The following is a 24,691-nucleotide window of genomic DNA, read 5'->3' as shown; positions in this document are numbered from 1 at the left end:
CAAAGGAAAAAAGAAAAAAAAGGGTTGAGATGTAGTTCAGCAGAAGAGGACGACTGGGTTCACTCCCCAGTACCATCAATAAATAAAATACTCAGAGAGGTAAATTGTTCTTGTCAAATGCTTGCCTTTCCTTACTTTTTTTTTTTTTAGTATAACAGTTTTCAAAGTAATTTCTATATTTAGATGATTAAAGGAGAGAGCCAGAGAAAGTATCTCCAAGGTGCAATATTGGGAACAGGGACAAATAGCACAATTGAGCATTTACATCTTTATAACATGCATGACAAAAGCAGAAAACATTGTTTTGTTTTCGGCACAAGGCACATGAATACAGAAATATTACTTTCTTTACTTCAAAATAGAACTTAAAAGCAAAATAATAAAAACAAATTATATACCACAATTTTTACTGCATTGAGTATTTATCAATGCTGATACCACTATGCTATTGTAAGAAAAGGAACATTAGCTTTTATTCTGTATTTTTGCTTTTTCTTAGAAAAGGATTGGGCCAACATACTTGTCTTTTAAGTGAGAACTGGAGCTTAAATAGCACATTTCCTAGGTATTCTTTATCACCTGACCTTGCAAATTGTCCTCATCAACTCTAAATTAAGTTCTAAAAAACCGGGTGCTTACCTTGTGACCAGTGCTATATTAGGTTCAGAGTAACTGTGAGATTTTTTAAATTACCATTTTGATACTGAAGTCTGCAGGGAAAACAGACTGCTTTAACAGATGTCCTGTTCCAGAGAGAGGCTGCAAAAATGCCCTCCTCCTTTCTGCACTGCTAACTTGAAGTCCTACCTAGGGTTCTACCTAAGGGCCCAAGTTTCAAGTATCTTTAAGTATTAAGTACAATATTATTAAAAATAACAAACATTTACTAAGAACCTAATATGCACCAAATATTATGTTGGCCCTAGGGAATAAATGGAGAGTAAGACATGTTTCTGGTCTTCATGATAGCTTAGCATCTGCTATGAAGGTTGACATTACAAGCTGGATATGGTGGTGCATGCTTGTAATTCCAGCAACTTGGGAGGCTGAGGCAGGAGGATCAAAAGTTTGAGGCCAGCCCTGGCAATTTAGCAATGCCTTGGCTCAAAATAAAAACTGAAAAACCAAAACACAGATGGAGATGTAGTTGAGAGGTATAACATCTCTGGGTTAACCGCCCACTACAGGGAAAAAAAAAAAAAAAGCTATTATGACTAAATGTGACAACTGCCATAGGCAATAGTGATTAACTTCTAGGAGTTTCTAGAATTCCAGTGTGTGTTTGTTTTTGTTGTTGTTTTTAGTTGAATTCCAGTGTTTTTCAAACTGCAACTCATTAGTGGGTCTCAAAAGTATATTTTAAAACAAGTGCAGAGGTGCAGGTCTATAATTCCAGGGTCACAAGAGGCTAAGGCAAGAGGATTTAAAGTTTGAGACCAGCCTGGGTAATTTAGCAAGACCCTGTCTCAAAACAAAAAATAGAGTTGGGGATGGAGCTCAGTGGTAGAGTTCATTCCTCAGTACCAAAATCAATCAATCAATAAATTTTAGAGTAATTTTTTGTAGTTATGGATGGACAGTATGCCTTTATTTGTTTCATTTTTAGATGGTACTAAGGATAGAACTCAGTGCTTCACACATGCTAGGGAAGCACCCTGCCACTGAGCTATAGCCCCAGCCCTAGAGTAATTTTTTTTTTTAATTTTTTTTAATATTTATTTTTTAGTTTTCGGCAGACACAACATCTTTGTTGGTATGTGGTGCTGAGGATCGAACCCGGGCCGCACTCATGCCAGAGGAGCGCACTACCGCTTGAGCCACATCCCCAGCCCAAGAGTAATTTTTTTTAAAGTAATGTTTTTCATGTAAAAAAGTAGAGAGAATAATGTAATAGGTCCTATTTAACCATTCCCCAGATTTGAAAATTAACAAAATTTTGCATTTTTTCACTTTCATTTGGTAAATGAAAATAGGACAGATAATTGACAAGACTTGTATAGGATGGGCTAGAAAATAGAGTATATTTCACAGTGAATGTTACATATAGTGAAAGTTAAGTATTGTCCTATAAAGTATGTGTCTTGTATTTACTAAGTTCAAGGTATTAAAAAAGTTGGGGGTGGGGAGGAATAAAGAAAGGAAGAGAAAAGAGGTAGGAGAGGAAAGAAAAAAAAAAAAAGGGAAAACATTGTATCTATTTGGACCCCTAGTATCCAATATGATATTCTGTATAGAGAAGACATGGATAAATATTTGATAATGACAATAAACAATGGAGCCAGGAGCGGTGGCCCACGCCTGTAATCTTAGTGACTCGTGAGGCTGAGGCAGGAGGATGGCAAGTTCAAAGCCAGCCTCAGCAAAAGTGAGGTCCTAAGCAACTCAGTGAGACTCTGTCTCTAAATAAAATACGAAATAGGGCTGGGGATATGGCTCAGTGGTCAAATGCCCCTGGGTTCAATCCCTGGTACCCCAAAATAAAATAAATAAATAACCAATGGAAATATGAGAGAAAAACTAGAAAAATATTCTAGGATATACTTACAATAAAGTTTTCAGAATAGGATAGCTGGCTCACAGGTTACATTTACATACTTAGCCACTATTATTCAGCTAATTTTGAATACACTGTTCTATGCAATATACTAATTGGGATGCAAAAATAATTAACACATAACCTTTCTTTCTCAGAGCTTGTTATTGTGTGAAGAGACAGCTGGGGGGAAATAATTTGTCCTCTAGGTTAAAAAAATCAATATTTAAAAATGTTCATCCATTATAACTAACATAACCTGTTATAAACAACCATATGTATGTGTACTTGTATTTTTTTTTACACAAATGGGTTCATATGCATATGAATTTGATTTTTTAAAATTAAATATTATGAAATAGTCTCATAAATCAGTATTTTTAAGGGCTACTTTATGTGAATGTGTTATAGTTTATCCACCTGCTACATGCCAGAAACTATATGATATAAAGTTTATAAAGATATATGAATTGTAATCTCTTCCCTCAGGTAGATTACAGTCATAGGGAAAAGATGGGATACAAACATTTCATTTAATAATAATATTAATCATGAGGGTAGCTTATTTGTGTGGAAACATATCTAAATGAGTACATAATAATGGTAATGGCTAACTTAGGACAGTTGGGTAGAATTATAGTATACTCTAGTTTTCTACCTTAATAATTACTGCTAAAAACCATTCTCTCATTCAATCTTCACAATTCTTCTAGAAATTCTATAGTAAGGTGATAAAGCTGACTATCTTGGTGCTGGGAAAACTGGATATCCAAATGCGGAAGAGTGAAATTAGATCCCTATTTTCACCCTGCACGAAGGTCAAATCAAAATGGATTAAAGATTTAGGAACTGACCAGGTGTGGTGGCGCATGCCTGTAATCCCAGTGGCTCTGGAGACTGAAGCAGGAGATCTCGAGTTCAAAGCCAGTCACAGCAAAAGCAAGGCGCTAAGCAACTCAGTGAGACCCTGTCTCTAAATAAAATACAAAATAGGGCTGGGGAAGTGGCTCAGTGGTGAGTGTCCCTGAGATCAATACCCAGTACCCCTCCCCGCAAAAGACTTAGGAATTAGACCAGAAACCAGTAACTGTTAGAAGAAAACACAGGGTCAACACTCCACTCACTATACAGGTATAGGCACTGACTCTGTCAACAAGACCCCTGAAACTCAAGAAATAAAACCAAGAATCAATAAATGGGAAGCCAAAGTAAAAATCTTCTTCCCATGAAATGAAGCGATTGAGAGAGTGAAGAGAGAGCCTACAGATTGGGAAAAAAATCTCTGCCAGTCACTCCTCTGACAGAGGATTAACATCCAAACTATATCAAGAACTCAAAAGACTTCATGCCAAAAAAAGAAAAATAAATTACCCAGTTAATAAATAGGCCAAAGAACTAGATAGAAACTTCTCAAAAAAGGAAACACATGTGGCCAACAAATATATTAAAAAATGCTCAACATCTTCCAGATGCAGTGGTGCATGCCTGTAATTCCAGCAGCTGGGGAGGCTGAGGCAGGAGGATCACAAATTCAAAGCTGGCCTCAGCAACTTAAGGAGGACCTAAGCAACTTAGTGAGACACTGTCTCAAAATAAAAAAATAAAATAAAATGGGCTGGGGATGTGGCTCAATGGCTAAGCACCCCTGGGTTCAATCCCTCTTGCCAAATAAATAAGTAAAGGTAGGAAAGGAAGATCAACAGAGGGAGTAGAAAGAACTATGGAGGAAGGAGGAAAGGGAAAGGGGAGGAGGCAAATGGGTATTGAAATAAATTATGTTAAAATTAACCCTAATACTATGTATAATTGGAATTCTCTAAAAAAATTAGAGAATTTTAAGAAGTTTTAAAAGCCAGGCATGGTAGTCCACTCCTGTGATCCCAGCTACTCCAGAGACTGAGGAGGGTTGCAAGTTCAAGACCAGTCTGGGCAATTTAGGAAGACCTTGTCTCACCAAAAAAGGCTGAGGACGTAGCTCAGTGGTAGAGTACTTGCTTAGCATGTGAGAGGCATTGCGTTCAATACCTAGCACCGCCAATAAAAATTTAAAAACATGATTTAAGTCATCAAGGAACGAGATATATATATATATATATATATATATATATATATATATATATATATATATATATATATTTATACATACACACACACATACATACTTTAAAACCCATACTGTTCTTTATTTTTTCATTCATTTCATTTTGGGGAAACAGGGTCTTGCTATATTGCCCAAGTTGCTCTCCAACTTCTGGGCTCAAGTAATCTTTCTGCCTCGACCACCTGAGTAGCTGGGATTATAGGTGTATGCCACCATCCACATTTTAAAACCTTTAAATTAGCTAGCTATATGCACAAAGCAGTATGTAAATGCTTTGGGGCATAAAATATGTGAGACTCCATCCTCCAAAGGCTCCCAACTAAGCATTCTCATTTAGGTACAATTTGGACACATATATGTCATTCCTAAATATACTGGGCAGGAGTTGTGAGTGAAAGCAGATCAACTCAAAACTAGAGTGAAGGGAGGACTTTTTTTTTTTTTTTTAATAAAAAGGAAAAAAAAAAGTTTTATTGTTTTGCTAGCAAAGGAGAACAGGGGACTCCTGTCCCAGAGGGTGAGACTCTGCCCTTGCAGGGGAAAGAAGGAATTTAATAGCTTCTATAACAAGGAAGACCAAGGCTTTTTGAACTGACTAGAAACAGAGGTTAAAATAAAGGTTTTAGGACTCTTGCTTCTTTCCTTTCACTCCTAGAAACTATGTATCCATGGTCTGGAGGGTTTGTAATCCCAGAAAAAGAATGTTCCTCATGATATCCTTCCCAAAAGTCTAGAAGGCAACTCTGAAAGCAGGATCTGCTCTACCTGATCCATACAGACTGCATGTAACCGAATGATTGAATCATAATATATACTGAACAGACAAGAAAAGCACAGGATTATCAACACTACCTTCTTAGGAATAGTATTGAGGGAATCTACAAATACATTATCAGTACTCTAATTTTTTAGTAAATAATTTTGTACTCACACACATATTTAGTACATGGTTATCTTAATGCAATACCTGGAGCAAAATTATATGTATTTTATAAACAGGTTGAAATAAACAAAAAGTAAAAAAGGAGGGAAGGGATGTTGAATGGTGTGGGAGATGTTACTATTCACTGGCTAGCCCAACAACCACTGCCAATCCCTTCTTCCTTTCCTGCTTCTACTATAGTTGGAAAAGTTTCATACTTGCATTCCTAGTCTCCTACTTAATCTGGGTGGACGTGACACAGTTCTAATGTATGTAAGTACCAGACTTCTGGGAAAGCTTTCACTTTCCTAAAAGGGCAGGTAGATATGTTAGGCTCCATTCCTTCCCTTTTTTCCTTCTCTAAACACAAATGTGATGTCTAGAGCTGCTGCAGCTATACTGCATTTAGGAGGTAACTAGCCATCCTGCTAAGGATGGGTGGTAACAGAGCTTGAGTCTTTGATGACATTGGTAAGTCCCTGCACTAGCCCTGTTGTGCCAACCAGGAGACTTCTTGTTATACCTTTTTTTTTGGTACCAGGGATTGAACTAAGGGGCAGTCAACCACTGAGCCACACCCCCAGCGCCCTATTTTGTATTTTATTTAGAGACAGGGTTCTTATTATATCTTAATGGCAAGATAATTAAATATATATATGTGCTGGAGACCAAACCTAGGGCTTTGTGCATGCTGAGCACACATTATACCACTGAGCCACATGTCCCATCCCGTATTAAATATTATTATTCCTTAAGGCCCTGTTGAGTTTCCTATAGCTTAAAGTATTCTTAATTGCTATAAATGAGGTGAGACTAATATTCTGGAAACAGTGAAGCAAAACAGTTTTAATGTTTCTTACTAATGCATTCATGAAGTTATCATAAATGACTTTCTAGGAATTACTTTCTGGGCCCTTTTTATTAAAAAACTCACAGAGAAACAATTTAAAATGATAGAATTTATTTTAATATGATATATATGTATGCACATATACTATTTTAAAAATAAGCATGTAAATTATAATCATTATAAAACAAATCAGTGCTAATTTAATGTTATCAGAGTAAAAGAACATGTACAGAAGTCAGTCTAACATTGTTGCACTTGCCTTTTAAAGTAAAAATACATAAAAGATTTAGCGCATTGTATTTTATTTCAGTTTTCATGTTATCATCATTAAAGTATAAATACCCTTAGGAATGTGCCAACTTATAACTTACATTCAAATAACCAAAATCTATTAACAGTTATTAAAGTACCATTAAGTCACCTAAAATAAGTAATCTAAAAAACTAGCCTAAATTAAAACCCTGAGGAATTAAAATCTTTTTACACAATAGTTTTGGTTAAGTGCAATTCCATGTAGGTAAGGACTACTTTATTTAAGGGCATACTTGGTAAGGCATAGTAAAAATAAAATCTACATAAGTAATAATCTAAACTATATTTAATTTCTTGCTACAAAGTTGTTTTGTTTTCCTAAAAAGTAGTTTTTGCATGTCATTCTGGACCTCTTCACCCATCTGCTGGCTTATTTGCTTTATATACAGTAGTTAAAATTTGTGCACAAAGCTGAGTTGCCTTTACAATGGTTTTCAGACATAACGCACACAAAGAGCTACATGTTAAAGAGTTCATGTCCATGCTCAACCATGGCCTGCACAAACTGCTTGAAGACTCGATCCATGTAAGTGCATTGCCTTGGCCAGATTCCCTCCAGAAAACCAATATGGCCTCCATAAGAAGTAAGGACCAAAGCAACATTAGGATTTTGCTTAGCAGTTTCTATTGGAATAGCTTGAAGAAAGAACACGGGTGGCAGTATGAGAGAGAGGGAGAGAGGAGAGAGAGAGAAAGAATCATTACTGTTTTTTGTTAGGAAAAGTATATACCTTTATAACTTCTCATCAATATAAAGCAAAATGCCATCTAAAAAAATATTTGCAATGAGTATGGCTAAATGGAATGAGTCTAATTATATCAAGCATCTACATTCTTATAATAGTTCATGTTTACAGTCATGTACTGAACCACCATTTTTGGAAAAAAAAAATCAACCTAAGATTTCATCATAACACAAAAGTATAGGCTGAATCTTGTTTTGAGAAATTGAAAATAATCTTAGTATTTTTGTGAGAGCTATGAATTCATATGTATGACTTTAGATAACTTTATATGAAGTTAGATTCCAGAGGCCACTGGTGGTTGTAAGGAAATATTCAAAATTGTAAATATAATGTATGTAATAAAAACACAGATAGTCCCCCCCCGCAAAAAAAAAGAGAGAAAAAAATTTTATCAAATGGTAACAGTATTTATCTTTGGGTACTGAACTATCTGATACATCAGAGATTATTTTTAATTTTTCCTCTTTCTCTGAATTTGTATTTATAGTCAAGAAAAATAAAAAGTATATTTTGAAAATATAGTTGAATATATATTAAAAAATTAGAACAAATAAAAAATATACAAAAAATAGTTGGTATATTAAATATAATTCACCACCAATGACAGATTTTACATGTGTTATATAATATCAACTGAACACTTGGGGAAAGTGTTTTTTAAAGTAATTACAGTTTACTTATTTTTCTCCCATGCTCAGAGTTCACACAGTGGGAAATTTTTTTTTTTTTTTTTTTTTTGTCCTGTGGACTGAACTCAGGGCCTGTGAATGCTAAAGCATGTATTCTACCATTGAGCTACACCCACAGCCATACTCAGAAATTTCTAACACTGACTGTTACAGTCATATCAGAAAAACAAAAGGCTGTGCCACATCTGAATCATGTGAAAGATGCTGGCTGCCTGTTCTCTCAGACTGCAGACAATTGTCTACTATTTCAACGTGGCAAGACTATTTTAAGAGCTTGGGAAAGAATTGGAAATGAGTTTAAACTTCACCCTGTGGGTCAAGTTAAATGTTGGGAAATTTTTGTGGCTGTAGGGCCAATGAAGTATGCAAATGGATGAAGAAACACTAGACTTACTTAATCTAACAAAAGCAGGCTAAACAATTACTATGTAAGTCAAGTAATATTAAAGTTGAGAGTTTTCGTTTCTGATTTGTGGTCAAAGGCCAAACATTTCAGCTATCTAAAACTACCTTTGCTTAAATGGGATCTTGTAAAGAAATAATGGGGGACTGGGGTTGTAGCACAGTGGTAGAGTGCTTGCCTAGCATGTGTGAGGCACTGGGTTTGATGCTCAGCAGCACCATGTATAAATAAATAAATAAATAAATAAAATAAAGGTCCATTAAAAAAAAGAAATAATAATGGGTAGTTTATAAAAATATACATATATATTTGGGATTTTCTGAATTTTTTACAATATATAATGCTTAGAGTCAGAATAAATGTGTATTTTTCTTATTTTCTTTCCTTTTTTTTTTTTTTTTTTTGTGTGTGTGTGTGTGTGTGGTGCTGAGGATTGAACCTAGGACCTCATGCATGCTTGCCCAGGGCTTTACTACTGAGCTGCATCCCTAGTCCATAGTAACTGCTTTTAATGGAGTACTTGGGGAAAGTGTTTTTTAAAGTAATTAGGGGGGAAGTAAGGAAAGGAGACTTCACAAAATACTTTGTCAAATTTCATTAGGATAAAATCAGAAGTCAAGCGTATTGATCCTTGAGCTAATATAATTACTCCTTTTTATTTTTTTTAATTTTTAGTTGCAGATGGACACAATACCTTTATTTTATTTAATAACTTTTATGTGGTGCTGAGGATAGAACCCAGTACTTCACACATGCTAGGCAAGCACTCTGTTACTGAGCTACAACCCCAGCCCTAATAATGATTACTTCTAATCATACTGCTTCAATAGGCAAACACATGCACAGGTATTCACGTTGTCAAATTTCGTATATCCTGAATTAAGATAGCAGGAAAGTTGAGTCTGGAATAATTTTCTTTTCTGCTGTATCTAGGGGAGAAATTAAAACTGTTTTCACTTCAAATATGACCTTTTAGCCCAAATTTGCTCTCATCATTGAGATATTCAAGGTCACTATGTTTCTTAAGTGTCAAGTTCTCTTCCAGGTTAAAAGGGGAAAAAACCTTCAAATACTTTTATACAGGGACATCAGGAACAAAAGGCAAGTCATGACAATGTTCTCCTGAGGCAAAGATATTGTAACATAACCTTTCCAAAGAACAGTGTATTTGATAAGAAGGAAAGGTTATAAAAATGAGAACAAGAAAATACTGAGTCCTAATTTGTTCTGAGATGCTCTGAAATCGCTGGACTAGGTAACAGACTCTGAAAACATTTAAGACATGATTTGAGACATTTAGATACTAAATTGTGAGTATTTAGTTATTTTTTTAAATCATAGTGGAAAACATAATTATGAGTGATATTTTATTTATTGATTTTTTTCTCTGGCACTAGGGATGGAACAGAGAAGTGCTCTACTACTGAGCCACATCCCCAGACCTTTTATTTTTTATTTTGAGACAGGTTCTCGCTAAGTTGCTGAGGCTGGCCTCAAACTTTTGATCCTCCTGCCTCAACTTCCCTAGTCACTGGGATTACAGGTATATGCAACTGTGCCCGGGGTTATTACATTTTTTTTTAAAACAGAACAATATTTAAAAAATTAATTCATGAAAAAATAGATACAAAAATGCTAATTTTACCATGACTTGGTGAGAAAACATCATCCACAGAATTCAGGCACAATACTGGAATTCCTACTGAATTCAATCTACGATTTGGGCTGGCATCAGTATAATAATCATCGATTGTTCGGTATCCAAACATGACAGAAGTGAATCGCTTATCAAATTCTCTGATAGATTTAGCCTGAGAAACAAAAACAAATTTTATATTCTCTTGTAGTTAAAAGAGTAAATAAAGTACTACATAAAGTTTATCTCCTACCTTCATGACATGATCCATATCAATTTGTTTTACAAACATATGGCGGTGCCTGGAACAAAAGAATTTCAGAACTATAATTAAGATCATTTCTACCTCAATCACATCTAAAATACATAATAACAAATAACTAGATAGCCTAGAACAGGGCACAAAGTTGGCACTCAAAAAACATTTGTTTAATTAGATACAGTAAAAGTAATATATTGATGTTTGTTCTGAAGGTAATTTTTTTTGCAGGGTTGGGGGTTCTAGAAATTGAATGCAGGGTCTTGTAGATTGGTTGCACAAGAAAAGTGACCAATATTTTTTAAAAATTAGTATGCAAGCTGAGCATGGACTCAAACATCCATAATCCCAGCTACTTGGGAGGCTGAGGCAGGAAAATTACAAGTTCAAGGCCAGCTTCAGCAATTTAGCAAGACCTTGTCTCAAAAAGTGGGGGTACAGGGGTTGGAGGCATAGCTCAGTGGTAGAGCACCCCTTGTATTCAATCCCCCCCAAAAATAACAACCTACCATAAAGGAATAAACAGAAACAGCTGCCGGTTCTTCTTCTTCTTTTTTTTTTATATCTGGATTGAAATTAGGGGCACTTAACTACTGAGCCACATCCCCAGCCCTTTTTTGTATTTAATTTGAGACAGGGTCTTGCTGAGTTGCTTAGGGCCTTGCTAAGTTGCTGAGGCTGGCTTTGAACTCTCAATCCTCCTTCCTCAGCCTCCCCAGCCACTATGTTCACAGGTGTGCATCAGCACACCTGGCACCTGTATGTTCTTTATCATGCCATTTTTTTTTTTATATTTTTTTAGTTGTTGATGGACTTTATTGTCTTTATTTTTATGTGGTGCTGAGAATCGAACCCAGTGCCTCCTGCATGCTAGGCGAGCACTCTACCACTGAGCCACAACCCTAGCCCCTATCATGCCAATTTAACTGTTAGAAGATACACAAAGAATTCCAGAAAAATTAATGCAGCAAAGACAGTATTTTGTTAGTGTAATAACTGCAAGCTAAGAGTATGCACAAGAATTGCATTCTCTTATTTCTAAAACATACTATGCTTGTAAGCACATGCTTAAGGAGTTGTATTATTCAACACTGAAAGTACCAAGTGCTTACTACCTGGGAAAGAATTAAGTACTGACAAAATTAGCAAAAAACAGAAATTCTAGGGGAATAGCCCATAATCATAATTTTGCTTTAACATATTCCAAAATGTTTTAGTTCTTTAGAATAATTTTTTTTTGGTAGTGGACATTGAAGCCAGGAGCACTTTACCACTGAGCTGCACCCACAATACTTTTGTTTTGTTTTGTTTTTTGAGACCGTGTCTTGCTAACTTGCTGAGGCTGCCTTGAACTTGCAATCCTCCCTCCTGCCTCAGCCTCCAGAGTTGCCGGAATTACAAGTGTGTTCTACCACACCCAGACGTTTGTTAGAAATAATTTCACAGTGATTTAGAGCAGTGATCCTCAAAGAAACATTATGACTTTTTTTTTTTAAGAGAGAGAGAGAATTTTTTAATATTTATTTTTCAGTTTTTTCGGCAGACACAACATCTTTATTTTATTTTTTTTATGTGGTGTTGAGGATCCAACCCAGCGCCTCTCGCATGCCAGGCGAGCGCGTTATACTGCTTGAGCCACATCCCCAGCCCACATTATGCCTTTTTTAAAAATATTTTTTTAGTTGTTGGCAGACCTTTATTTTATTTTATTTTATTTATTTATTTATATGCAGTGCTGAGAATTGAATCCAGGGCCTCACACATGCAAGGTAAGCGCTCTACCACTGAGCCACAACCCCAGCCCCAACATTATGATTTTTATCTATAAGTTTAGCTTATGCTTATAGTTTTTTATTTTTGCATACATTCACAACATAGAACATATTTTGGTACAAAGTAAAGTCATATATAAACAAATATACATATATTGACAGTGTTATGCCTTAAATGTTTTTACTGTTGGGTTATGTGATCTAAAAGTTTGGAGACAGGGAAAGGGAGAGAAAAGGGAAATTGCATGGAAATGGAAGGAGACCCTCATTGTTATACAAAATTACATATAAGAGGTTGTGAGGGGAATGGGAAAAAAAACAAGGAGAGAAATGAATTACAGTAGATGGGGTAGAGAGAGAAAAGATGGGAGGGGAGGGGAGGGGGGATAGTAGAGGATAGGAAAGGCAGCAGAATACAACAGTTACTAATATGGCATTATGTAAAAATGTGGATGTGTAACCGATGTGATTCTGCAATCTGTATTTGGGGTAAAAATGGGAGTTCATAACCCACTTGAATCTAATGCATGAAATATGATATGTCAAGAGCTTTGTAATGTTTTAAACAACCAATAAAAAAAAGGAAAAAAAATAAAATAAAAGTTTGGAGACAAAATTTTTTTTAATATTTATTTCTTAGGTGTAGATGGACTCAACACAATGCCTTTATTTTTATGTGGTGCTGAGGATCGAACACGGGTCCTGCCAGTGCTAGGCAAGCACTCTACCGCTGAGCCACAATCCCAGCCCCAAGACAAAAAATTTTAAAGATGACTTACTTATTAACTGAAGACTGGAGGCAGGTTGTCAGATAGTAATTAAAAAGCAGCCAGTTCAGTGGTTTCTCCAATGACTCTGAGCAAGCAAAAGTATTCCAACCAACTGAAAAAGTGGCAGCTGCCATCAAAGGAGTTTTGGGCCCAATTTTCCCCAGGTAATTTAGAAGCAGCATTCTAAAATGAGGAGAAACAGGAAACTTGGTGACAAATTTTTATATCTGTCAAAATGCCTAATTTCTTTTTTTAAAACTTTTTTTTAGTTGTAGATGGATACAATACCTTTATTTATTCATTTATCTTTATGTGGTGCTGAGGATCTAACCCAGTGCCTCACACATGCTAGGCAAGCACTTTAACCCTGAGCTACAACCCCAGCCCAAGATATGTCATTTCCAAGAGTAGACTATACTAATTATAGAGGAGAAAAATATAAACCAGTGTTTACATAAGCAAATATCTCTGTTCTTTCTTCACTTCATACACATATGTGTAATGCAGTTAAATATACTGTGGATGGGACACATACAGTTATTTCTGTACATGTTTCCTTCTATGAAGTAAAGCATGAGAACGCAAGAGAAATTCACGCAGGTGAACTCAAATATGACTGCACATTGGAATCACCTGGGGAATTTGTAAAACTACCACTGATGTCCAGGTGGTATCCCAGAGGTTGTAAATTGGTCTGGGTGGCCATCCTAGTTGCTGAGACACCCGTGTCCCCTACAGCAAGGCTCTGGAGGATTCTCCAGTCTAGAGTTAGACTTTCTGAGTTGTGGCAGAGCAACCGGCGCCTAAAATAACTTATTTTCTCTTCCTACTCCTTCCTGCTATTTGTGCTTATCTCCAGTCCCTTGTTTTCCTTTTATTTGATCAGTTTTCCTAATTCTATACTGGTAAGAAGGACAAGAACTGAATTTAATCTAATAATCTCAAAAATCTAAGCTTAACACGGTCAACTAAAAGAAAGGATGATGTACTAAATTCCATTTCTCTATTTTCTGTACTTAATATTTATTTATTATTATTTTTTCAATTGCTCAGGTTATAAAACAGGAAAAATAAGGAGAAATATTCTTCTTCACTCTTTTCCCCATACCCCAACCGAAGAATGACTTTCAGGGCGAATGTGATGAAATTTTAGAAGGAAAGTGGACATGTTGCTTTAGAAAATTAATTTAATTTTTAATATTTAAAATTTAATATTCGCTATTAGCTAGATATAGCACTGTGGTTCACTAAGCCATATAAAGGGTCGTGCTTCCATTCTTGCAAAGGGATTTTTCTAGGGTTCTAGTTTTGGTGGTCCTACTTGTTTGGCTGAAGGTCAGATATTGCTAGGAGGCTTTAAATATATAAATTGCAAGGGCTGGAAGGGAGTAGAAAGACCTAGGAAGAGACATGACCAAACATGTTCAGGTAATCCGTGGTTTTACTCAGGAGCAAAATAATGCCAAGATGTTACCCCCCAAAAGGTCTTTTACTTTGACAGAAACAAACAAACAACCATTTACTTACCCCATTACCAAAAGAAAAAAGAAAAAAACTACAAGGAAGAAAAAAGAGAGTGAGATGGAGAAAGAACCCATGGATTAAGAGACTTAAGAGACATACCGATCCCAAGATGTGGGTGAACCTTATCTGGCTCCTGTATCAAATAAACTATAAAATCAAATAAATAAACAGACATTGTGAAAATATGAACAATGACTGAGTATTTGATAATACATTAATTTTGTTCAGGTAGGATAAGATAATTTTTTTTTTTAAAAAAGAGAGAATCTGCTTTTTAGAGACAACATTAGAAATATTTATGTATTTACTTTTTAAAAATGTTTTTGTGCACCATTCCTGGAGATACTATAATACCAGGTTAATGCTTGGGTTAGACAGAGCAAGCCCCTATTCCATCTCCCTGCTCCAAAAATCCATTTACTGTATCATTCTTGGATAGAGGATGTATGAGATAGTAAACTGATGAGAACATATACTACACTTGATCTTAGATAAGGGGCCAAGAAATTATCCAAGTAAAATATTTATTTCTTAATTTTTGTAGTGCTGGGTATTGAACCCAGGGCCTCCTTCCTGCATACTAAGCAGACACCCTGCCACTGAGCTATATCCCTAGACTCAACTGAAATATGAATAAATGTTGTCTGAGATATAGTTAACAATTATGAGACTTGGAAAGGAGTGGGGAAGGAGAATACTACTGAGGAAACAGGATTATTTGTGAGCTGATAATTAATTGAAGCTGGATGGTGAGTTTATGGGGTGTATTTTTGTCTTCTATATATATTTGGAATGGCTATACATTTTTAAAGCGTATTTACCATCTCAATGGGAGACTAGAATCTGGATCTAAAGTAGCAAGGGGTCCCTGACTTGACTCAGCTATAGCTCAAAGCCTACATCTGGCCCCAGGCATCACAGGCTTGGGGATTACCGAGTCCATGGGGGCACTGGGCCTAAGAATCTTCCTCAGACTATGCTTTTGTCAGCTGCATCTCCAAAAGAAAAATGTGTCAAGCATTAAAACACATCCCCAAGTGTTGTAAGGCCAGTTGGGACTGTGTCACAGTGCTAGGCAACTAGAAAGGATGCTTCTTTCAAATAATTTACAAGACATTAATATTCAACCAGCTGTAAAGGCTAACGGTCAAGTTCTGCCTTCAAGCACTGAGGCTTCAGTGTGGCATGAATAGGCATTTCCCAGGAGCTTCTGAATAAAGAATGTGGGCCTGTTTATATAAGGTCTGGCCTTAAAAAAAAAAAAAGAAAAAGAAAAAGAAAGAAAGAAAGTCAAGAATGTATGATTAAGGGGGAAAAGTTCAGCTCTCACCCTGTCCTTTAGGCTTCACATTATGTGGGGGGAAGGAAAGAGAAACTAAATTCTGTCTGTTAAGGAAAATGAAGAAATTCTGCCTTTTTTCTGCATTGATTCAGATTTCTTCCTTTAGTAGGTCAGGGCAGACCTTCCATGCTAATGTAACAGATGTATTCTTGCCTTCTTAGTTTTATGTTTATCAGAATCTAAAAGGCTCTGGTTAAAGCCTATTTTTCAGAGTATGTCATTAATAAAGGCTGTTCACTTTCAAGCATACATACTCCTAAGATGTTGTGAAAACTGAAATGACAGATAAATCAATTACAAAATGAAGAAAAAGCATCTTTTTAAAATTTCAAGTGTTAACTGATTTTAAAAAGTACCTTTGGGGCTGGAGGAGTATAGCTTAGCGGTAGAATGCTTGCCTAGCATGCATGAGGCCCTGATCCCCAGCATTAGAAGGTAGTTTTTGGACAATAATGTAGGGAATCTGAAACAATAAAAAGCTAGATAATAAAATTTTGAATTTCCTCAAGCTCTCTCTCACTAGAACAAAAATACATAATTAGTAGAAATAAGCCTAAATATTAAATATGGCAAATAAAAGTTCCAAATAAGCTCTAATGTAATGACAAATAGCACAAACCATTATAATAAAGCACCAGCTGGAATTAGAGGATTAACAACAAAATTTCAGTTTCTAGGAGAACATTCCACATTAGGCCTATCTGCCCAGCAACAAAACAAAACAAAACAAAATACCACCTATGAAAAAAATAATTTGGAAGGCCACTTGAGAATTTCTGTGACTTGGAGTGATGCACATTGTGGAGATCAGGCTCTGCTGAGTGTACACGGTGTACAGAACAGCTATTTTCAGACTGTGCCTAAACCTTTGTTACTCCATTTTATAAAGCAGTAGTTTGTCACAAGCTACTCCATTTTGAGTTTAAGTGCTGAGGTGGAACAACACCACACTTTGTACAAATAAACCACCACCGTCTGCATGGCACAATCATAAGACACAAACTGATAAATAAACGCTAATATGAATGACCACCGGTGAATGTATCAAATTGACTAGAAGCACAGGGATGCATGGGTGTATCGAACTCATACTGGAAAAGCCAGGCCCACAACTTTGTCAAACACATAAACCATCAAGTGATGCAACCCCCTCACTTGAGACCCATAAAAAGAGGAGCACCCTGAGACTGGGCTCAGCAGAAACTTGACCCGATCGCTGGTCACTCAACATGGGCCTTGCCCAGGAAAATCACCACAGCCTTCCACCTCTGAATCTCTGTCCCCAGGCTTTAACAGAATGCAGTTTCTCCTGCCCTCGATGACCATGCAAGTCCCACTCCAGGCCAACATCTTAAGCCGACACACCACACTGACAATGTGAAACTACTGATGTCCAAACCTTGGCCTAGAATAAATTCCTGTGCTTTGACAGTTCTGTGCCCTGAACTGTCAGTTCTTTGGCTGATTCAGTAATCTTATCTGATCACCTACAGTGATTCTTTGCATTCATATCAGCTCTCTGCTTTTCCTCTCAATTCAGCCTTCTGAACCCCCGTGGCTGCCCTCTTTCTTAGCCTTTCTGAAACACACACACACACACATATATATATATATATATATATATATATATATATATATATATATATATATATATCCGTGTAAAGTGTGATGTATGACTTGAGTATTACAGATACTAGGAATTAAGGTTGGAATAAAAGAACCTGTGATTGTCCAGCTTATGTCTGCCAGGTAAAGGACAAGTGTTTAGCAACACTGATAGAAGTGGTATAGCCTGTGAATTTACTGTTATTCCATAAATTCTGACATTGTGGAAAGACACAAATGTGTTTGGTCTATGTTTATGATACAGCATGCTCACAGCAAATATCATGCTGCAGGTTCAGCTTCCCCAGTATTCAAGGAGGATGCAGCCACAGCAATGGTGGGGAAGGTATGGAGACCAGAAGGCCAATGGGGTAGCAATGTGATACAAATCAGCTTTGTGGGGTTCAGATTCACAAAAGCGGGACTGCCCTGAGAAAAGACTGGTACCCTTTGATCATAGAGACTAACAGTGAAGGAAAATATTAAACTTCACCCAAATTAATTCCTTCCTTCCTTCAAACACGTGATAAGATATGATAAAAAACACTTATGTTAACACGTCTAGGAGGTAGCTAATAAGAACACTTCCCTCTTAGGTATTTTAGAAAGGGAAAACCTTACCCTCCCATTGAAACCCCAGCTGCCAGAAAAGGAGCAGAAGGGTACAGGCTGTGGACATGGTGAATAACTGTCTCCAAGTCTTCAGTGTTAGCACAACAGTAAGTCCTTGGCGTCTGCAAGCAGTGACAAGTAGAGCAAAAAAATTAAAATGTGAGGTTAATGATTTGTATAAAGCAGAAGTGTTAAAAAAAATGAGCAAGAAGTCATCAGTATGAAAAAAAAATCTTTGCACATTCTCTTAATAGTAGTTTAGCTTTTCATTTTCTATCTTGCAGTACATATATGTGCCATTTGGAGTGAATGTGAATTGGGTTGGTACTAACAAAAAGACTTTGGACATGCAAGAAGACTTGATGCAAATGGGACAGAACCATTACAAACACCTTCCGTTAAACACATACAATTTACTACACTCAAATGTGTCTCTACCTTAAGAAGAAGAGTCAATATAGGAAGAAAAAGTAGAATTATGGATTTTTTTTTTGTGTGTGTGTGTATGGTGGGAATGGTACTATGGATAGAACCAAGGTGTGCTTTACCACTGAGATATCTCTCCAGACCTTTTTATTTTTTAAAATTTATTTATTTATTCTAATTTGTTATGCATGACATTAGAATGCATTTCAATTCATAGTATACATATGGAGCACAATTTTTCATGTCTCTGGTTGTACACAAGGTAGAGTCACACCATTCGTGTCTTCATACATGTACTTAGGGTAATGATGTCTATCTCATTCCACTGTCTTTCCTACCCCATGTTCCCTCACTCCCCTTTGTCCTATCTAAAGTCAGACCTTTTTATTATTTTATTTTGAGACAGGGTCTAAGTGGCTGAGGCTGTCCTCACAATCCTCCTCCCTCAGCCTTGCTGGGGTTTACAGGTACGTGAAACTGTATGGCAAGGGTAGAATTATTTTTTAGAGAAAAAAATTTATATTGTCCCCAAAGCCAAAATAATTAGTTTTTAGAAAATACACAAGTAAGTAAAAAGGCTTTCTTTTTAAAAAATTTTTTTTAGTTGTAGATGGACATAATACCTTTGTTTTGTTTATTTATTTTTTTAATGTTGTGCTGAGGATCAAACCCAGTGCCTCACACATGCTAGGCGAGTGCTCTACCACTGAGCCACAACCTCAGCCCCAGTAAAAAGGCTTTCTAAAAGTGCCAACAAGTACTAAATTGTGGCACTACTTTCTCCACCCTGCCAATGAGAGAGTGAAGTTCCTGGGACTGCCTTTCATCCAGATAAGGCAATAATATACAGTCTGACTTACCAAGTAAATATTTTCTTTTATAACAGTATTTACACGTAGCCCCAACTGTGCTACACTGCAACAGACACTTAAAAATGTTAAGCTATGCCTAATACATAATGCATCAAAATAAATGGTTTTCATGTGAAATTCTTCAATAAGGGCTTTGTTTATAGCAGGAAAGCTTCACAGATGCTTTGCTTGAGGTCTGGGAGGAGGGAACAATCTTCTACATTGAATATATGTGTGGGTATGTGAAAAAAATATCTATATGAGAAAAATAATCTGAAATGTAATGACAAGAAGATGAATATGATAACATTATTCATTACTAATAAAAACACTGAAATCAGTTATCCTCACCACTCCAACTTTAATATTCCTATAAGCCATAATCATACTAAGAAGATTATACATCACCTACTGTTCAACCACTAATGTGTAGTTGGAGAAAATTACAATTTTCAGCAATCCATCCAATTAACCTCATCCCTGATACACTACCTATTACATACTGCCATCTTTTCAATATGCAAATATGGAATGCTCCAAAAGACAAATATTAACCTAATTGTATTTGCAGTGGCTAACATTTACTGAATAATTAAATTTGTATCTACAAAAAAGTAAAGAAGATGCTATTATATCTATTTTAGAAGTGAGGAAACTGAATTAAGAAATTAATGACTCCTGTAACTTATTTTTTCTTTTTGGGTACCAAGGGATCAAACTCAGGGGCACTTAACCACTGACACACATCTCCAGCCCTTTTTTATTTTATTTTTTAATTTTGAGACTGGGTCTTGTTAAGTCCTTAGGGCCTCACTAAGTTGCTAAAGTTGGCTTTGAACTTTCGGTCTTCCTGCCTCAGCCTCCCAAGCTGCTGGGATTATAGGTGTGAGACACTGTGCCCAGCACTCCTGTAACATTTTAACAGTAAGTGATTAAATTGAGATCGAAAAGAAAAAGAAAAGAAACAACAATCAAAACAAAACAAACAAAAAAACCTTTTATGATTAAATGAACTTGAGGGGTACAAATTCAGTAAAAAAAAAAAAAAAAAACTAAAATAAAACAATACCTTCTACAATGTTCATTTGTAATGACTGCAGAATTTGTCATGATAATTTTAGGTGAAGGAATCATTCTTAGTTTTTTTTTTTTTGTACATGTCTATTGACACTGAATAGCCTTAAAGTTTCTGAATAGTTTATGAACATATACAGGCTGTAAGTAAAGTATGTGTGTATGTCTGGGATTGTGTGTGCACGCACACACACACACACACAAAGAATATAAGAAAAATAGACTATGGAAAATTGGGATCACAGAGTCTTAGTGCCAGAATGGACAACAGATGTCATCTGCTTCCTTATTTACATACAAGGAAACTCAGGCCCAGCAAGTTTGAATAATTTGCCAAAGGTCACAAGTTAGCAAAGTCTAGATTACATTGCAATAAGTAAACTAGTTCTTACAGAGTACCATGGTTCCATGAGATATATATCAAATAAATTAATACCTGGAATTCTTGGACATAGGTGCTTGTTTTTCCGTAAACACTTGTCTCCAAATAGATAACATTAAGATCAAAATGGATAATACTAGGGCTGGGATTGTAGCTCAGTGGTAGAGTGCTTGCCTAGCATGAGTGAGGCACTGGGTTCTCAGCGCCACACACAAATAAATAAAACAAAGGCCCATCAATTAAAAAAAAAAAGGATAATACTGCCAATGAAGTAGTGTGGCCTCCTGCCACTGGCTTTACACTAGATAAAGCAATATACAGCCTGATTTCTCAATTAAATCTTTTCTTTTACAATAGCATATCATAAGGCTCCAGTGTGTACACTTTAATATATGCCTTTTCCCCAAAAATTTTTAAAAATAACTTTATTTATGTACTTTTTTAATGTGATGCTGAAGCTCAAACCCAGTGCCTCCCATGTGCCAGGCAAGCACTCTACCAATGAGCCACAATTCCAGCCCTTCAAGTATTTTTTAAGCCGTAGGTGGATATAATACCTTTATTTTATTCATTTTTATGTGGTGCTGAGGCTAGAACCCAGTGCCTCACATGTGCTAGGCAAGCACTCTACTACTAAGCCGTAATGCCAGCCTATTGTTTTTTTCCTTTTTGGCACTGGGGCCTGAACCCAGGGGTGCTAACACTGAGTATACCTAACCCTGTTTATTTTTTATTTTGAGACAGAATATTGCTAATTTGCTGAGGCTGGCCTCAAGTTGTAATCCTCCTGTCTTAGCCTCTCAAGTCATACTGAGATTACAAATGGGTGCTACCACACCAAGCTCACAATATACTGTTAACATAAGCTAACCTGATTATGTCTCAACACAGAATGACTCATCACTATGGATCAAAAGTTACCAGAACTGGAAATGCAGCAAACCTAGAACCTTTCCACATAGACTTTCTTTTGCCTGCTCCTCCTGGCATCCTAGATGGCTCCAGCCTGTTGGTTCCTACTGTCGCTGGCTGGCCATTCCTCACCCAGTTCCTGTCATTCTTCTTACAACCCCAAATGTGGGCATCCATTCTTAGGCTTGCAACTGCTTACCCTCTGGTCAATACCTAATTCTTGAAGGTGTTATCCACCTCTACAGCTTCATCAACGACTTCTATGCAATGATCAGACCAAATCTCTACTCTCACTTTTGTCATAAACTCCAGATCCAAATTTCCAAGTTCTAGCAGGCAGCTAGAACTTCTAGCTCTTGTAATGTTCCACTAGTACTTCAAATGCAAAATGTCCAAAAATAAACCCTTTCTCTTCATGAAAATTCCCATTACTCCTACGTGCCCATTTTCCATAGGTGACACCTATATTTTCACAGTTAAAACTGTAGGTGACATTGCCCTCTCCCCAATTGGTTGATAAAGGGTCAAGTCCTGCAGTTCTTCTTCCTCAGGACCTCTTGCAGGACACACTGGAAACTCCTCCTTTCTACTATACTAAATGTCTGGTAAACTGGGTTCTGTCAAAAGGGCACTTGAGGCAAGGGTGTAAGTGTGAGCAGCTTCATTTGGAAGGTGATGCCAAGTTTCTGCAGGGATATGGTGAAATGAGTCAGAAAAGGTAAGATGCCAATAAAGGAAATGTTATCAAGCAGTTTATGGCTATGGCAACTAAGACTCAATTCCTTTGAGATACTCTGGAAGAGGCTGGGGTTGTAGCTCAGCGGTAGAGCGCTCACCTAGCATGTGTGAGGCCCTGGGTTCGATCCTCAGCACCACATAAAAATAAATAAATAACATAAAGGTATTGTGTCCAACTACAACTAAAAAATAAATATTAAAAAAAAGAGAAAGAAAGAGAGATACTCTGGGACAATTTGTTGAATGTGACCTAAAATGATTCCAATAAGGAACCGGGGTTGTTGCTCAGTGGTAGAGCGCTTGCCTAGCATGTGTGAGGCACTGGGTTCGACTCTTAGCACCACATAAAAATAAATGAACAAAATAAAAGGCCCATCAATAGCTAAAAACTAAAAAAGATGATCCCAACAAGATGGCAAGGGAGGGCTGGGGATATGGCTCAGCTGGTAGAGTGCTTGCCTTGCATGCACAAGGCCCTGAGTTCAAATCCCAAAACCATCCCCCGCCACCACCAAAAAAAAGATGGCAAGGGAGTTGGGTTATTTATTCACCAATTCCCTTCAGTATCTGGCTGAAAGCTGCTCCTGGAGGAATTTGATTCCCTGGAACTTCTGGTCTACCCTTGAAACAGGCCTAGGTGGCTCTAGTAGCTAAGGAAACCCCTCAAAGACAGGCAGGTGCTTGCAGTTGGAAGCCCTTAACAAAAGAATGGTAAGTGCCAAGAAGATAAGGTGTGGCACTGACAGTCTCTGCTACAGGCCTTTTTACCTGTCACCTAGAATGTAGCAATGACCTGGTAACTGGGTAACAACCAGCATTTCCTCATAGTCATCCATATTTCTATATTCAGTGCACTCTTGGATTAAACTTCTTAAAGGACACTTCCAGTTCTAGCAATGCAGTCTTTTTGCTTCACTGGATTTTCACTGCCAATGGAATTAAGTATAAATTCCTCAGCCAAGTGTTCAAGGCCTCCACCATAGGATGCTAAGTATTCTTTCCAGCTCTGAATTTTACTATATCTCTATGTGTCCAGATTCAGGTCAATGGGATACTGCTGTTTTCTTGCTGGCCAGGAAGCTTAATATCTTTGCCACCTGTGTAAACTTCATATGCCAGGTGTCACATACTGTCAACTTTGACTATTGAAACTCTGACTTGAACAAATGCCAGACAACAGGTCAGACATGATCCTGTCGCCTTATAGCTTTTTCCTACTTCTGCCCCTAATTGCCTAGTATTCCATGGGAGTCTATTACTTCCCTATTCACTTCTATCTCTGACAAACTGAACACTTGTCAAACACTTCAACACTTGTCAAACTAAACTCAAACAAACAGTACTGCAAGTGAGAAGTCCTGATCATTATGTTTCATATGCAGAACTAGGCCCTTATGTTATACAATCTCTTGCTATTTGATGGGCTCCAATGGGAATATCACAGGCCTTCTTTTCTTCATGAATCATGAGCCTAGCTGGGCACAGTGGTGCACACCTGTCACCCCAGCAACTCAGGATATTGAGGCAGGAGGATCACAAGTTCAAAGCCAGCATCACCAATTTAGTGAAGCCCAAAGCAATTTAGTGAGACCCTGTCTCAAAATAAAAAACAAAAAGGGCTGGGGATGTGGTTCAGTGGTTATGTGCCCCACTGGGTTCAATCTGGTAAAATGCTCCTGGGTTCAATCCCCAGTATGAGGAGGAGGAGGAGGAGGAGGAAGGAAGAAGAGGAAGAAGAGGAGGAAGAGGAAGAAGAGGAGGAAGAGAAGGAAGGAGAAGGAGAAGAAGGAGGAGGAGGAGGAGGAGGAGGAAACAAACAGGACTTAAAGAAAAAACTTGGGTCCTATTAAAAAGTAATTCACTATAATTAGAAGCTCTTTAGACCAAAGACTAGTTAAGTCTCAGTTACTAGGACTACTAACACAACTAGCAACTATCTTATTGTGGTAAGTCCTGTCTTTTGCCATGCTCCCAGGACAGAGGTAAATTAAACCACACCTAATCAGAAAAGGGATAAAGGAAGACCTGGCAAGATTCAGCTGGGTGGTAAAACTTCTAGGGTAAAATGAGGATGGGAAAGGTACTCTGGAAAAAAATAGAGAAAATCTAAAAGGCAGGACACCTTCTAGCAGATGTTTGGGCATAAATATTCTATAAATCAGTCAAATGTGGTATTGTACACTTATAATCCCAGACTTGGGTGACTGAGGCAGGAGGATATCAAGTTCAAGG

The 24,691-nt window shown here is 37.0% G+C and overlaps 1 protein-coding gene and 1 non-coding gene across 5 annotated transcripts in view; both read right to left on the bottom strand.

Moving 5' to 3' along the window:
- LOC124085882 (phospholipase ABHD3) overlaps positions 1–24,691 on the bottom strand; it is a 73,279-nt gene that overhangs the window by 15,474 nt on the left and 33,114 nt on the right. Inside the window, exons 5-9 of one of the 4 annotated variants that reach the window (XR_009226484.1) lie at positions 18,086–18,198; positions 13,003–13,176; positions 10,446–10,494; positions 10,202–10,367; positions 3,388–3,500 (exon numbers count right to left, since the gene is read on the bottom strand). Coding sequence is in view for 3 of the 4 variants with exons in the window: in XM_046433907.2 (XP_046289863.1) it covers positions 7,176–7,354; positions 10,202–10,367; positions 10,446–10,494; positions 13,003–13,176; positions 18,086–18,198 (681 nt within the window). In the remaining variant the exon portion in view is untranslated. Of the gene's footprint in view, positions 1–3,387; positions 3,501–6,500; positions 7,355–10,201; positions 10,368–10,445; positions 10,495–13,002; positions 13,177–18,085; positions 18,199–24,691 lie in introns of those variants that run through there. The other 3 variants (XM_046433907.2, XM_046433918.2, XM_046433936.2) reach the window with 3 other exon arrangements.
- On the bottom strand, positions 14,838–15,028 carry LOC124086047 (U2 spliceosomal RNA). The gene has a single exon (XR_006849695.1). It is a non-coding gene; the product is annotated as a U2 spliceosomal RNA (small nuclear RNA).

The sequence above is a fragment of the Marmota monax genome, unplaced genomic scaffold (assembly GCF_021218885.2).
Source record: "Marmota monax isolate L192 unplaced genomic scaffold, Marmota_monax_Labrador192_F-V1.1 WCK01_AAM20220418_F8-fsc00126, whole genome shotgun sequence".
In the NCBI taxonomy this organism is placed as follows: domain Eukaryota; kingdom Metazoa; phylum Chordata; class Mammalia; order Rodentia; family Sciuridae; genus Marmota; species Marmota monax.
The sequence above is the reverse complement of the archived record's forward strand: the minus strand, read 5'-3'. Positions and strand labels throughout refer to the sequence as shown.